A 13542-nucleotide genomic window follows, 5' to 3' on the forward strand; every position below is an offset into this window, starting at 1 on the left:
TATTATGTGCGAGTATGCATGGGACTGTTGCCATAGCTGTGGATTCCCTGCAACGGTTACCAGATGCTCTTCCGTAAACTAACTTTCTTCATTTTTATGACAGAGCTCTTGTGCCTTTGTAACAGCAGCATGGTTGACGGAAATCCAGTGGGTGAAGCTTCCTTAAAGATGCATCTCTATGGGACAGAAAGCACCACAGATTGAATTTCTGCCTATTATGTGACTTTTGCAAAGGCTCAAGAGTCCTCCTAAAGACTTCACTCATACTCTGTCCCTTGTCTCCAGCCCTGCGGCGGATGACATGCAACATCATGCTTTAGAATGGGGAAATCTTTTGACCATTATTGTTCACCAGAATCCCTTTCCTCTGAAACTATTACAGTTCATTTGTTCGTTTACTGCAATTTTTTTTACATTTCAAAATAATTAACAACTTGTCATATGAGGGGGAAATATGATTTAGGAAGCAAAGGTGCCAGCTGAGCTGAGAGAGTGCTTTATTCTGCTTGCCAACTAATTAATGCCAGGTTTAGATGCTGAATCCAGAAAATAAAAGTCTCCAAGGGAACTCCTTCAGTAATTATTGACTTAGGTGCAGTAGGATCCTTGTTTTAATAAAACAATTGGGGGAAAGTCTAGGATAAGAGAGGATGAAAGCTTCTATTGAAATGCATCCGTATTACACCTTGAGGGTGAAATGCTCTAAAATAGTTTATTATAACAGGGAGTATTAGGTGGGGTGCTTGGCATAAGGGGCATGAATTCCACTGGGACGCAGTCCTGGAAAAGTAGCACAGAGATTTGAAGAAAGTTCCTATCACAACATGTACCGTTCTAATTCTTAATCATCCTTGTCTGGTTTATAGGTTATGTAAGCTTTTACTTCTGCTCTGCAAGTTATTGAGCAGTATGTCATGGATATTTTCCAGCTCACATTTTTGTATATAAAAATACCTTCCTATCCTTGTTGAAAGTGTGTTTCCTCCTAACACATTGCAGATTTAACTTGCATTCTTAAACCTTTTTGAATCTTAACGGTTGTATCTGAAGTAGCACTGCCTGAATGTTCTGTTAGTGCAAGGATTACTGTGTGTGCAATCAAGTTTCTATATAGGTTTAAAATGTATATTTGAAGTTGTGGATATAAGAAGCCATCGGTTTCCATTCCATCCTGTTTGCTGCATGTACCATTGCTTCTGTTCCGCTGCACTTCAGTTTCTGAAAAGCTATGTCATTCATCTCACTGGCTGCTGTGGTGGAATTTTACATAATTATAGGGAACCCAATGCAAATGGGGGGGGAATGTCATGTATTGCTTGCAGACTGACAACAATGAATGCCAATCATAGTTGCTGGATTGATTTCTCTTCTATATATGGGATGAGTCAGAGAACACAGGCAGTTTCTGTTTGAATTCTTCAACATCTGTAATTTGAAGCCCCAAGTAAATTGTTACGTCATTTGATGAGTATATAGCAGGGTCCAGTCTTACTCTTGTCCAGAGATCCTAGTTTCTTCTCATGCAGTGTGTGAAACTTGTTTGGCAGTCATGACATTAGGGTAAAAATTTCAGCCCTGATCTTCAGCAGTGTTGACTTCTGAAAAGTGTAACTTAAAAGTGTACCTAATAAAGCATAAAACTTTGCAGGGCAACTAGCTGCATAAAGTCTGGCAGTTTCCCTTGTCTAAAGCTGTTGGTGGTTGTGGCAGACAAAAATGATTTGCAATACTTGTGGAAAGTTTAGGAATATTTTAGCATATATCATCAAAAGCAGCACATGCACATTTCTGTATCTCCTAATTGTGGCTTTTATTTTTCTTTTAACAGTGTTTTCATATACCATCAGTGCCAGAAGCTTCAGAAAATTGGCACCATCTAAAAGTTAGTGCAGATTGATTTTCTTCTTCCTGGATATCTGATAATTTGAGAAACTAAACTGTAAAAACTGCTTGGGGGGGTATTTTGATTACCTCCACTTGAAGCAGACAACAAGACTGGTATGTGAACTGCACTTTGTCATCATTATGATGAACACGGAGAAATGGGCAAACCTCAGTCCTTCGGAATTCTCTCAGCTTCAGAAGTATGCAGAATGTAAGTACTCAATTTTTTAAAACTTTTATACTTCTGTATATTTGTATCAAATGTTCAGCTATGTGAAAATGTAAGACATAAAAGTGTCCAGATGCACTTTGCTGACATAACAATTTTTTTGTAAGTAAACATATTTATCTATCTATATATATATATATATATATATATATGCAGAGAGAGAGAGAAATTATTCAGGTGTGTGTGTGTGTGTGTGTGTGTGTGTCTGTGTGTACTTGGTTTTTGAACAGCTTAGTTATCGAACATTTTGGCTCCCGAATGCCGCAAACCAGGAAGTGACTGTTCCGGTTAGCAAACTATTTTGGAAGCCGAACGTCCGACGGGGCTTCTGCAGCTTCAGATTGGCTGCAGGAACTTCCTGAAGCCAATCAGAAGCCACGCTTTGGTTTCCGAACATTTTGGAAGTTGAATGGACTTCCGGAACTGATTCCCTTCAACAGGGCCTTCTTAACCATATCTGGCGCCCTGGTGCCAAGATCCCTCCGGCGCCCCCCGTGAGTGGGGCGGGCAGGAGGGGCGTGCGGGGAGCTGAGAGGTGCAGAGGAGGCAGCCCCAGGCTCACGCTCCCTGCGTGCCTCTGGAGAGCGACCTGAAGCCTCTCAACAGCAGAGGCGCGCGGAGGCAGACACCAGTGTTTGGCGCCCCTTCCGCGCCCCTGATGGCCCTAGTGACGGCCCATAGAGGCCCAGATCTGTTTTCTGTGCCTACATTTTGGTTAGGTTGTTGTTTCACTGCAAGTGGCCATTGATCCAGTGATGATTGGCCTTCCTTGAGCTCAAGAGGCTATGTGCTGAGTCTGAAAATGATAGGTAGAGTAGCTCATGCATTCATACCTTTGTGCTTTTCCAGGGCGAGATAAAAAGAAATCTTAAATTTTCTACGATCTCTCTGCTGCCTGATTAAAGTTTTCAATAAAACCACCAGCTACCATACTAGGGGCCAGGATATTTTGTACTCTGGCAAGTAAGTATGCCCAGAGGGTAGATGACTGTGTATCCAGAGGCTTTGCAGCTTAATATGAAGCAGAAAGAAAGAAAATCTGGAGTAGAATTTCTTTGTTGAGAGACTGCTGAAAATAGAGTCCTGCAAGTCCGCTGGTTAGAAACCTGTGGCTAGAGGTCATATCATTGGGGTGTGTGTGTGTGTGTGTGTGTGTGCGCGTGAGAGAGAGAGAGAGAGAGAGAGAGAGAGAGAGAGAGAGAGAGAGAGAGAGGAATAGAATGGCAGTCTTGGGGGGAAATAAAGAAGATGGTTCTTTATGCTACGACATTGGTAGCTGCCTAGAAACCTAATGGGGAAACAGGATCTGTTGGGTTTTAAATGTTGCAAATTTCTATCTTATATTCAGCCTCCATGCATATGTAAATAAAACCATACATCATAGAAATGCTATAAACCTGTCCTCTTCATTTCAAGGAAACCAATTTTGGGGCACAATGTGGAATCCCAGAATCATCTTGATGGCTTTCTTTAAAAAAAAAAAGTGTTCTGTTTCTAAAATTTGGTTTGACTAGGATAAAGTTGGCTCTTTGACATTTTGTTCAGAACACTGGTCAAAATTTGATCCAGCCTTGAAATTCAATTCAAGACCAGCTAATGTAAATGGAAAAGAAACTGCTATTAAAGTGACTGAATGACGTATTCTAGGTGCAGTATATGCAAAACCTTTTAGCTCTTTCTCACTGGAAACTTTTGAAGCTATTTTTCTCCCTCTCTCCTAACAAATTTGACATCACACTTCATTCTGATCTAACCATTGTGGTTGCAGCATATTAACGACCCTCGGAAACAAGGAAAGATATATGAACCCAGCACTATTGTTTATTGCAAGCAGCCTGTTAACTCTTTTTGTATAATATAAGAAATTTCTGAGATGCAACTGATATAAATCCCACCAAAGTGATTTGTTTTCAGCCCACATCCTCTCACTTTGGGTTAGCACTTTTCATACCTTGCATCTATCCAGTTTGCTGTGTAGACATTTTCGCATGGCATACACATAAATGAAAGTACATAATAAAAACTCTGCTTTCAGAAAATGCAATAGTCAGACTAGTTTACGGCAGAGAAAAAAACACTTTCTTTTTTTATGTCTTGTATTAGGAAGGTTTGAGGTTCATTTTGCAATTTTTTTGCTTACCTCTCCATCCCCACTCTTGTTAATTAAGTGAGGGGGCTGCTTGCAAATACAGCCATTAACTGGAAGAATTCTTATTTCTCCCTTTCCTTCAGTATTTTAGAGTTCCACTTGATGTGGGTGGGATTAGAATTCAGATTCTTAATTCAATAAATTGAAGTCATAGCAGTGGCAACCTTTTTGCTTTTAAAGAGAACTTGTTACCTTTTGTGCACTGGGGTGGGGGCATATTTTGATGGACACTTGCTTTTTCTGTACTGTACATCCAGAAAGTACCAGCACATACATCACAGCACAGTCCCAACTGTGTCTACTCAGAATTAAGTCCTCTTGAATTCAGTGAGGCTTACTCCCAGATAAAGGGTGCGGTGCGGTGGGGGGGAGGTTAGGATTGCAGCATAAATCATTTTGAAAATAATATTGGAAAATTAGATTGCAAACCTGTCAAAAAAATAAAAACAAACGTTATGCCCTCACAAAACCCCATAGGTTTGGAAACGGGATATAGATTATATAAGAAGGGAGTAAATTTAAAACTACTTACTTGATTTTTGTTGGTTTATGAATAATTGATACTTAGATTGTCACAATCCCTGATTTTCTGAAACTTGTACTTCTACTCAGTAAATTGGTGGTGTTTATATCAACAGAATACAAAGCAATTTGTAATATTAGGTGTCTCCTGGTATTGGCTGCTATGTCCCCCAAAAGTTGTGAAGTCCTTTGAAGCAGCATCCTATGAAGTACAAGGAAGGTAAAATCAGGCATTGTGTGTACACAGTTGTACATTTGCATCCTTGTGGACACACACTGCATTTGAAAACTAGATAGCATAATTTATTTAAATTCCTATGCATCGTACAGACTTATGGTGTCCATGTTTTACAAACCAGTTCTAGATTTGTAAGGTGCCATTGATAGGGAGTGTTTATTTAGGTTATGAGACTTCATGGTTCTGTATACTGAATCAAGAATGGAGTTCATTTTTAGTTTAAACGAGCCTTCCCCAGCCTGGTGGCTTTTGTGTATTTTGGACTACAACAACACCCATGGTGGTTGAGGCTGATGGGGGTTGTAATCTATAACATCAGGAGGGTAGCAGGCTGGAGAAGGCTGACCCTGATCAATTTCTTTCACACGTGTAAGACTCACAAAAACCCCTACCTGGGACTTTGACCTGCATGCTGTGCGCAAGTTTCCCCTAACGCAGCAAGCCGCAGCACTCTGTGTCTGCAATTTTCATTGAGAACATGGAACAGAGAGGAAATGTTCTTTTCTCCCCCAGCACCACAGTCTCCGTCTGAACTGCTTTTGCTGTGGCTGCCGTTTGCCTCGGCCACTGGCCTTTGAGTATAAAATGCAAACACGTCTAAACAACTAAGCATTGAAACTAAGAATTAAAACACCAGCTGTTGCAATTTGTGTACAAGTATAAACACAAGAACACTATGAAGCAGATAACTGAGAAATATTGCAAGTCATGAAAATATTCATGCTCTAGTACAGTATTATGATTCTAGGGCATTGTCACCAAATACTTAGAAAATCTGTTCCAAACAATTCCACTCATGACTTCTGTGATCCATTTTACATTTTCATGTACAGGTAGCTCATGAATTTTATGTTCCAGTTTACATTTCCCACCACCTATTAGTAACTATATATTGCTCTTCTTTTTAGATTATAAACTCATTGGCCTCTTCTTCTTCTAAGCTTGCTATTCCTCATTTGTGGTTCTGAAATCTTAATAGTTTCCTATAGGGTCATGATGCTAGGCTCCTTGTGATCCCCATGCCTCCTGACCTTGCTTTTCTACCAGACAACTCTGATGAAGGATGGGACTGAGAACTGCTATTTTTTTCTGGCTGTTCTTGGAAAAACCTATTTTTCTTTCCAGGACTTAAAAGGGTTTTGCTTCAATATTGGATATCATTCTGTTGGTACTCTATATTGTGCATAGTATTGTAGTAGTATGATTTAGGCAGCAATAAGTAGCCTTTAACTGCTGGGAGAAGCATTAATGTTTATAATTCAGCCTATTCATGTGTTGTTACTCATTAATGTTTATCTAATCTTCTGCTAGTCTGCTGGTTTTCCTTCTGTTCATTTGGAGGATTGAAATTTTGACTGTTTGTTGAAAACAGGCTTTGGTTTGGGGGTGCACGACTGATTTAAATATACTTTGTATTCCTTGTTTTGTACAAGATGAATAAATTGGTGGCATCCGTCATTGTTTCTGCAGATTCTACAAAGAAAATTAAGGATGTTTTGGAAGAATTCCATGGTAATGGTGTGCTAGCAAAGTACAATCCTGAAGGGGTAACTTTGTCTTTCTTATCTAACTTTTAGATATTTGCAGTAGTTGATTGAAATTAATGTTTTGCATTCTGCAGGATTACTTTTTCTGCTCTCTTTTCAATTTCTAAAGTTGCCTGACACTTTGTACTCCAGTTGATGTAAAGTTGATGACTCTGGCAAATCAATAGCCCTGTGCAAAGAGCTGCAGTCTGGGTTTTGGCAGCTGGTCTCTACCCGCCATGCATGATTTTTGCTTTGTGAACTGAATAAACCTATGTGGATTCTGTGCCCACGATTTTGGCAAGACCATGCAGCGAGGCCACATGCATATAACTTATAGGCAGGTGGTGTCTTGCATACAGAACCTAAATGTGGCTGTGTGGCAGTTTTGAGCCATATCCTGATTGTGGCCATGTGTGCAATATTTCATTCAATTCCTTACATGTAAAATGGGAATGAAATCAATGGATGGTTGTAATGATGAGTGTGAGATGCTGCTGAATCCCCATCCCCTTTAGAACTATAGAGAGAGATTCACCTTTGTCAAGTGAGAGAAATTGGGCAGAGCTGGGTGTAATGAGATCATTAAAGGTAGCCTGTTCACTGGGAAATTTCAGTACAAATATAGCAGTTCCTTGCACACCTACATTAAAAATGGTGGAAACAAGCAATCAGAACTTACCCATTTGGGGTCTTGTTTCAGTTGGACCCTTCAATCGTACTCCTGCAACATTAGCGATTTTCAGACCCACACCAGACATGGTAACTTGTGTCTTCCTGATATGCTAATTCATATGCAAATGAAGTGACATTGCTACGTGGCCAAAAAGGGGGCTACCCAAAGTTTATACCATTTGTTAGTTTGTGCTAGAACGATTTCTTTGTGCTTATTACTAACTACATATAAAGAGACTTATTATCACTTAACACATTATTATTTTCTGATCTTCATAGTTGTAAAAACACTTTCAGCTAAAAATGCTTTTTTTTAAGAACAGAAATTCAGAATTGCTGGACGGTATTACTATTATTTATATATTTTTCTTTTCTTTCATGCACTCCAGAAGCAAGATATTCTTAAACAAGTAAGCATCGGTGGTGGTTTTTTTGTTTGCTTATAATGTATCTGGCATGTTACTGATTTTATGGAGCTTTGCAGAAGCACTCAGACTTCAATGGCAACCTTCATTTTAATAAAACTCTTGATACTTTTTTTCTAGTTGCATGCACCTCTGCAAAAATGATACAGTTACAGAAAATGTAGAATATTGACTTAATGGTTACTTCACTTTCATACTGTTCCACCCCACCCCCACCGTTGTTTGTTGGGAAACTAATTAATAGACTTTATTGCCACTGTTTTCTGAGAAAGATGAAGACACACACGTTTTGTTGGACTCTGCAAAGACAGGGTCTCAGTTGTGCTGTCATATACATGAACTTTCATATACATGAATCCTGTTAAGATTGCATCCTTGTGGTATGTACAGAACAGCTCTAACAACAACAACAACAACAACAACAACAACAACAACAACAACAACAACAACATATTTATTTATTTATACCCTGCCCATCTGGCTGGGTTTCCCCTGCCACTCTGGGCGGCTTCCAACAAAAGGTTAAAATACAATAGTCTGTCAAACATTAAAAGCTTCCCTAAACAGTGCTGCCTTCAGATGTCTTCTAAAAGTCTGGTGGTTGTTTTTCTCTTTGACATGGGGTGTGAGGGCGTTCCACAGGGTGGGTGCCACTACTGAAAAGGCCCTCTGCCTGGTTCCCTGTAGCTTGGCTTCTCACAGCGAGGGAACCACCAGAAGACCCTCGGCACTGGACTTCAGTGTTATATAGAATAAGTAAACCTATTCTTAAAATAGCATTCTGTGCACATTGGAATACTCATGGAGACCAGGATTGGACTGTGTGTTATTTATTTTACAAAAGAGGTGGATATTATGTATATGAGCAATCAGATTTTCAGAATTTGCATGAAATGCATTATCATCTACTTGCCTAATTATCCTTATAAACTCCAGTCACAGAATAGCAGGAGAAGCTTAATTCATGACACTGGGTCATATAGATATTGTTGGAACTATAGACTAGTGATTCATTGTCTTGGTCCATATTTTGTAAAACTGTGGCTTTAAGCTGGTGTGTCTGACCTGTTTTTGTCAAAGTCCTTATCTGTAGAATGAGATGTTCTTCTATCCTGTCACCTGTGAACTTCCTTGTTCATAATTACCCCCTAACTTAGAAAGGTCTCTTGATAGTAAGAGAGATTGGCTCCTATTTTTGGGTCCCAAATTTGAGGAGTACGAACTGAGCTACACAGCTGCAAATAAAACATTTCAAATGTGTTGTAAAGTGAAATATACAAATGTGACACTAGATGGTGAAAGTGAGCTATGCAAAATTCAATGTATGTTTTGAAACTTTTTTAAAAAAGCATTTTCACAAGCTTTTTTTATATGTGTGTAGATTCCACCTAAGAGTGTGGGAAAGAATAGACTAAGTTAGAGCAATAGAAATATATTTCTTTGTATACAGTCTTGCATGTTTTTGAACCTCCTCTGGCTATTTTCACATTGTACGCCTCCAGAATGAGGGGCTATGTCCTTTGTATTTGTATACATACTAGACATCAGCCTCTTGGATGGAGTAGACACATGCTTAAAGGAACTTTATAAGGATGCTTCAACAAAATATATTGTGCATCCTGAAAGTCATTGTGCATATATCACTCTTATTGACATGCTTAATAATCTCTAAATTATTCCAGACATGATTTTTTGTTATGGGTGTCGTAAATGATTTCAGTATGATACACCACCCCTCTCTTCTCATACTGTTTTCATTTATGATGATGGTGGCTATGCATTTGTCGGACTATGTAGGGCAAAAGCATCTTGCTTGCTTTCCCTTGCAATTAGGGAAAAGAGGTATCCCATTATTTGTAGCTGTTTGCATATAGATATTGCAATTTATTTTCAGTGTGTTTGCCATGACACATAGAGCAGAAGTGTGCGGGTGTGTTTAGAGGACAGTGTGGACTAATAATTCTTACCTCACATGGTTCCCACAAGCTTGGTGACGCAGGGACATAATAAAGTATTCTTGACCACCAGCTGTAAAAATGAATAAGCTTACCTCTCCCATTAATACTACTCTCAGGATATTTCTTCTAAGACATCACAGATGCAGAGTCTGCCATTTCATTAGTTTTGTATTCTGGTGTTGTGTACTGCATTCTTTGCCTTCATACAAATAAGAAGTTGCTCCTTCCCAGACTGGAAGAACTTGCACTTTTAATCTAAATGTATGTAAAACAGATTGCTCTTTTCTAATACTGTTGTCTAGAAGACCAGGGATGAAATTTGTGTGATGGAGAAGTGCTGCACTTTTAGCATCAGTACTTAATAAGTTTCCCTCCCTCCACAAATCAGCATCAACAGTGTTGATCCATAGACAGTTAGGAGTTTGACTATTGCTGGAGAGGCAGGATGTGTGTGTCTAGAATTACATCCTTGTCATTGAGTTGTGTGAGTCAACAGTGATGCAGGTGGCGCTGTGGTCTAAACCACTGAGCCCCTTGGGCTTGCCGATCAGAAGGTTGGCAGTTTGAATCCCCACAACGGGTAAGCTCCCATTGCTCTGTCCCAGCTCCTGCCTAGCGGTTCGAAAGCATGCCAGTGCAAGTAGATAAATAGGTACCGCTGTGGCGGGAAGGTAAACGGCATTTCCATGCACTCTGGCTTCTGTCACAGTGTTCTGTTGTGCCAGAAGCGGTTTAGTCATGCTGGCGACATGACCCAGAAAGTTGTCTGTGGACAAACGCCAGCTCCCTTGGCCTGAAAACGAGATGAGCCCTGCAACCTCATTGTCACCTTTGACTTGGACTTAACTGTCCAGGGGTCAAAAATTCCTTCAGTAGCACCTTAAAGACCAACTAAGTTTTTATTTTGGTATGAGCTTTCGTGTGCATGCACACTTCTTCAGATACAGTGAAATGGAAGTTTCCAGGCACTTATGTAGAGAAGGGGTGGGGAGGGGTGGGGATGGGGAGGGGGGATCACTCAGAAGGGTGGTGGAAATGGGTGATTGACTGACTGATAGCTGTTGATGACCGCAAACGACTGCAAATGGTTTTGCATGAAAAAGCAAGGGTTGAGATGGCTGAACAATCCATCGTATACAGCCAGGCCTTACGTTACAACCGCATCTGTTCCAACTCTACAGACAGAGAATCTCACCTAAGAGATCTACAGCAAACCTTTTTAGAACTAAAATATCCACCTGATGAAGTTAAACAACAGATCAACAGAGCCAGACAGATACCTAGAGAGAACCTGCTGCAAGACAGACCCAAAAAAGAAAATAACAGAACACCACTAGTCATCACATACAGCTCCCAAGCTAAAACAGTACAACGCATCATCAGAGATCTACAGCCTCTCCTGGACAATGACAGCTCCCTCTCTCAAGCTCTGGGAGGAAGACCTTTCATTGCCTACAGACAGCCACCCAATCTTAAACAACTCCTCACCCACAATAATACAACCACCAGACTTAACATGGACACTGGTACCAGAGCCTGCAATAAACCCAGATGCCAACTTTGCTGCCACATACACCCAGACAACACCATTACTGGCCCCAACAACATCCAACATACCATCTCAGGACTATTTAATTGCTCATCCTCTAACATTGTGTATGCCATCAAATGCCAACAGTGCCCTTCAGCTCTCTATATTGGACAAACAGGCCAAACCCTACGCCAAAGGATAAATGGACATAAATCTGACATCAGGAACCAGAAGACAGAAAAACCAGTAGGAGAACACTTCAATCTCCCAGGACATTCTATACAAGATCTCAAAGTAGCTGTCTTACTACAAAAGAATTTCAGAAATAGACTGGAAAGAGAAGTTGCTGAATTGCAACTTATCACCAAGCTCAAAACCATGGAGGGACCTGGTTTGAACAGAGATATCGGGTTCTTATCTCATTATACATGATAAGCGATCTTCAGCCATCTCAACCCTTGCTTTTTCATGCAAAACCATTTGCAGTCGTTTGCGGTCATCAACAGCTATCAGTCAGTCAATCACCCATTTCCACCACCCTTCTGAGTGATCCCCCCTCCCCATCCCCACCCCTCCCCACCCCTTCTCTACATAAGTGCCTGGAAACTTCCATTTCACTGTATCTGAAGAAGTGTGCATGCACACGAAAGCTCATACCAAAATAAAAACTTAGTTGGTCTTTAAGGTGCTACTGAAGGAATTTTTTTATTTTACTTCGATCCAGACCAACACGGCTACCTACCTGTGTCCAGGGGTCCTTTACCTTTTACCCTTTGCAATAGCAAAAAAGGCTAATGCTACCCCAGGCGGCAGCAGCCAAAGTATACTGTCCAGAGCAAGGGACGTAATGATACCGCTCTATTCTGCCTTGCTCAGACCACACGTGGAATACTGTTTCCAGTTCTGGGCACCACAATTTAAGAAGGATATTGACAAGCTGGAACATGTGCAGAGGAGGGCAACCAAGATGACCAAGGGTCTGGAAACCAAGCCTTAGGAGGAACAGTTGAGGGAGCTAGGTATGTTTAGCCTGGAAAAGAGGAGACTGAGAGGAGATGTGATGATAATCTTTAAATATTTAAAGGGCTGTCTCATGGAAAATGGAGCAAGCTTGTTTTCTCCTGCTCCAGGTGGTAGGGCTCAAACCAATGGATTCTAGTTACAAGAAAGGAGATTCCGACTAGACATCAGGAAGAACTTTCTTTCAGTAAGAGCTGTGTGACAGTGGAAGGTTGGGAGTTTGTGGACTCTCCTTCATTGGAAGTTTTTAAACATATGACCATCTGTAATGGATGCTTTAGTTGTGATTCCTGCATTGCATGGTGCTGGAGTGAAACAACTGTTATCTCTGGTTTAGACATAACATTAAGGCCAGGGATCATGGTTTGTCTTGTCCTCACTAGTATGTGGAGGAAACAGACAGCTCAGATAGCTGTGTTCACTGTGAATCATTAAGTCTGGTTTGCTGTGACATGAAACTGGGTCAATAAAAGAAATATAGAATTCAGTGTCAGTTGAAAAATGGTCATATGTGTGCACAACCCATGTGTAATAGAGGCCTTGTGCCTGCAATGATCTTCATATATTTTTAGAAATTTATGTGCCACCTTTCAAAACAAAATATTACGTTTCATCCTAAAATACTCAGATATAGATAATTCCCCGTCTTCTTCCACAGACAATTGACTTAGAAGGATTCAAGTTATTTATGAAGACTTTCCTGGAGGCTGACCTCCCAGAAGAATTTTGTGAGCACCTATTTACCTCATTTGGCAGCAAAATCCCTTATAGTAGTCCTATGGTAAAGACTAAGCCTCCGCTCCTTCCAGGAGGTAAGTAAATAGATAAAATGTGGTTTTCGGCTGTCTTTGCTATTGTTATTACTGGACCTATCATTATAGTTTTGGTTAAGGTCAAGGATTTAATGAAAAGGCTTTAATACTCCTTAGTGACTCACATCTTTTAGGAATGACTCAGCCTTCAGCTAGTGGGAGAGGGAGAAAAACAGCAGTCACAACTTTCATTTGGGCAGAGAGGGATAAAGGGTCAAGTCAGGAGCTTTGCTGGAGTTAGCCGTACTGAATGTAGTCTTTAACAAATACATGTTTGAAATGTTGTAAGAGGAAAAGCCATTGTTCGGGGAACAATTTGACAAGGGAATGGTTAATACCCCCAGCTGATTCTCCAATCCAAACCACTCTCCTTAAAGCAATGTTTTCAGTGGAACCAGGACATGTGGTTCAACCCGCAAGATGCTCAGTGGACAACCTTAGGTCCAAGTTTCATAGGTGCTTCCCAGTATTTTATTCATCTACTCTCCTAATATTTTTACATGCGGCCCCAATCTCCATGAGCGGTGCGGGATTCCAGAGGCTGCAGGCACGCTTACCAGGGTCTGTGTTCCC

At 40.5% G+C, this 13542-nt stretch overlaps 1 protein-coding gene across 3 annotated transcripts in view; it reads left to right on the forward strand.

Annotated features, from left to right (window-relative positions):
- DGKB (diacylglycerol kinase beta) overlaps positions 1 to 13542 on the forward strand; it is a 360345-nt gene that overhangs the window by 141890 nt on the left and 204913 nt on the right. For all 3 annotated transcript variants that reach the window (XM_060280745.1, XM_060280746.1, XM_060280744.1), the window contains 4 exons: positions 1829 to 2095; positions 6493 to 6569; positions 7613 to 7633; positions 12816 to 12969. In XM_060280745.1, coding sequence (XP_060136728.1) covers positions 2026 to 2095; positions 6493 to 6569; positions 7613 to 7633; positions 12816 to 12969 — 322 coding nt within the window. In that variant the 5' untranslated portion in view covers positions 1829 to 2025. The remainder of the gene's footprint in view (positions 1 to 1828; positions 2096 to 6492; positions 6570 to 7612; positions 7634 to 12815; positions 12970 to 13542) is intronic.

Source organism: Zootoca vivipara, chromosome 12 (genome assembly GCF_963506605.1).
Source record: "Zootoca vivipara chromosome 12, rZooViv1.1, whole genome shotgun sequence".
NCBI lineage: Eukaryota > Metazoa > Chordata > Lepidosauria > Squamata > Lacertidae > Zootoca > Zootoca vivipara.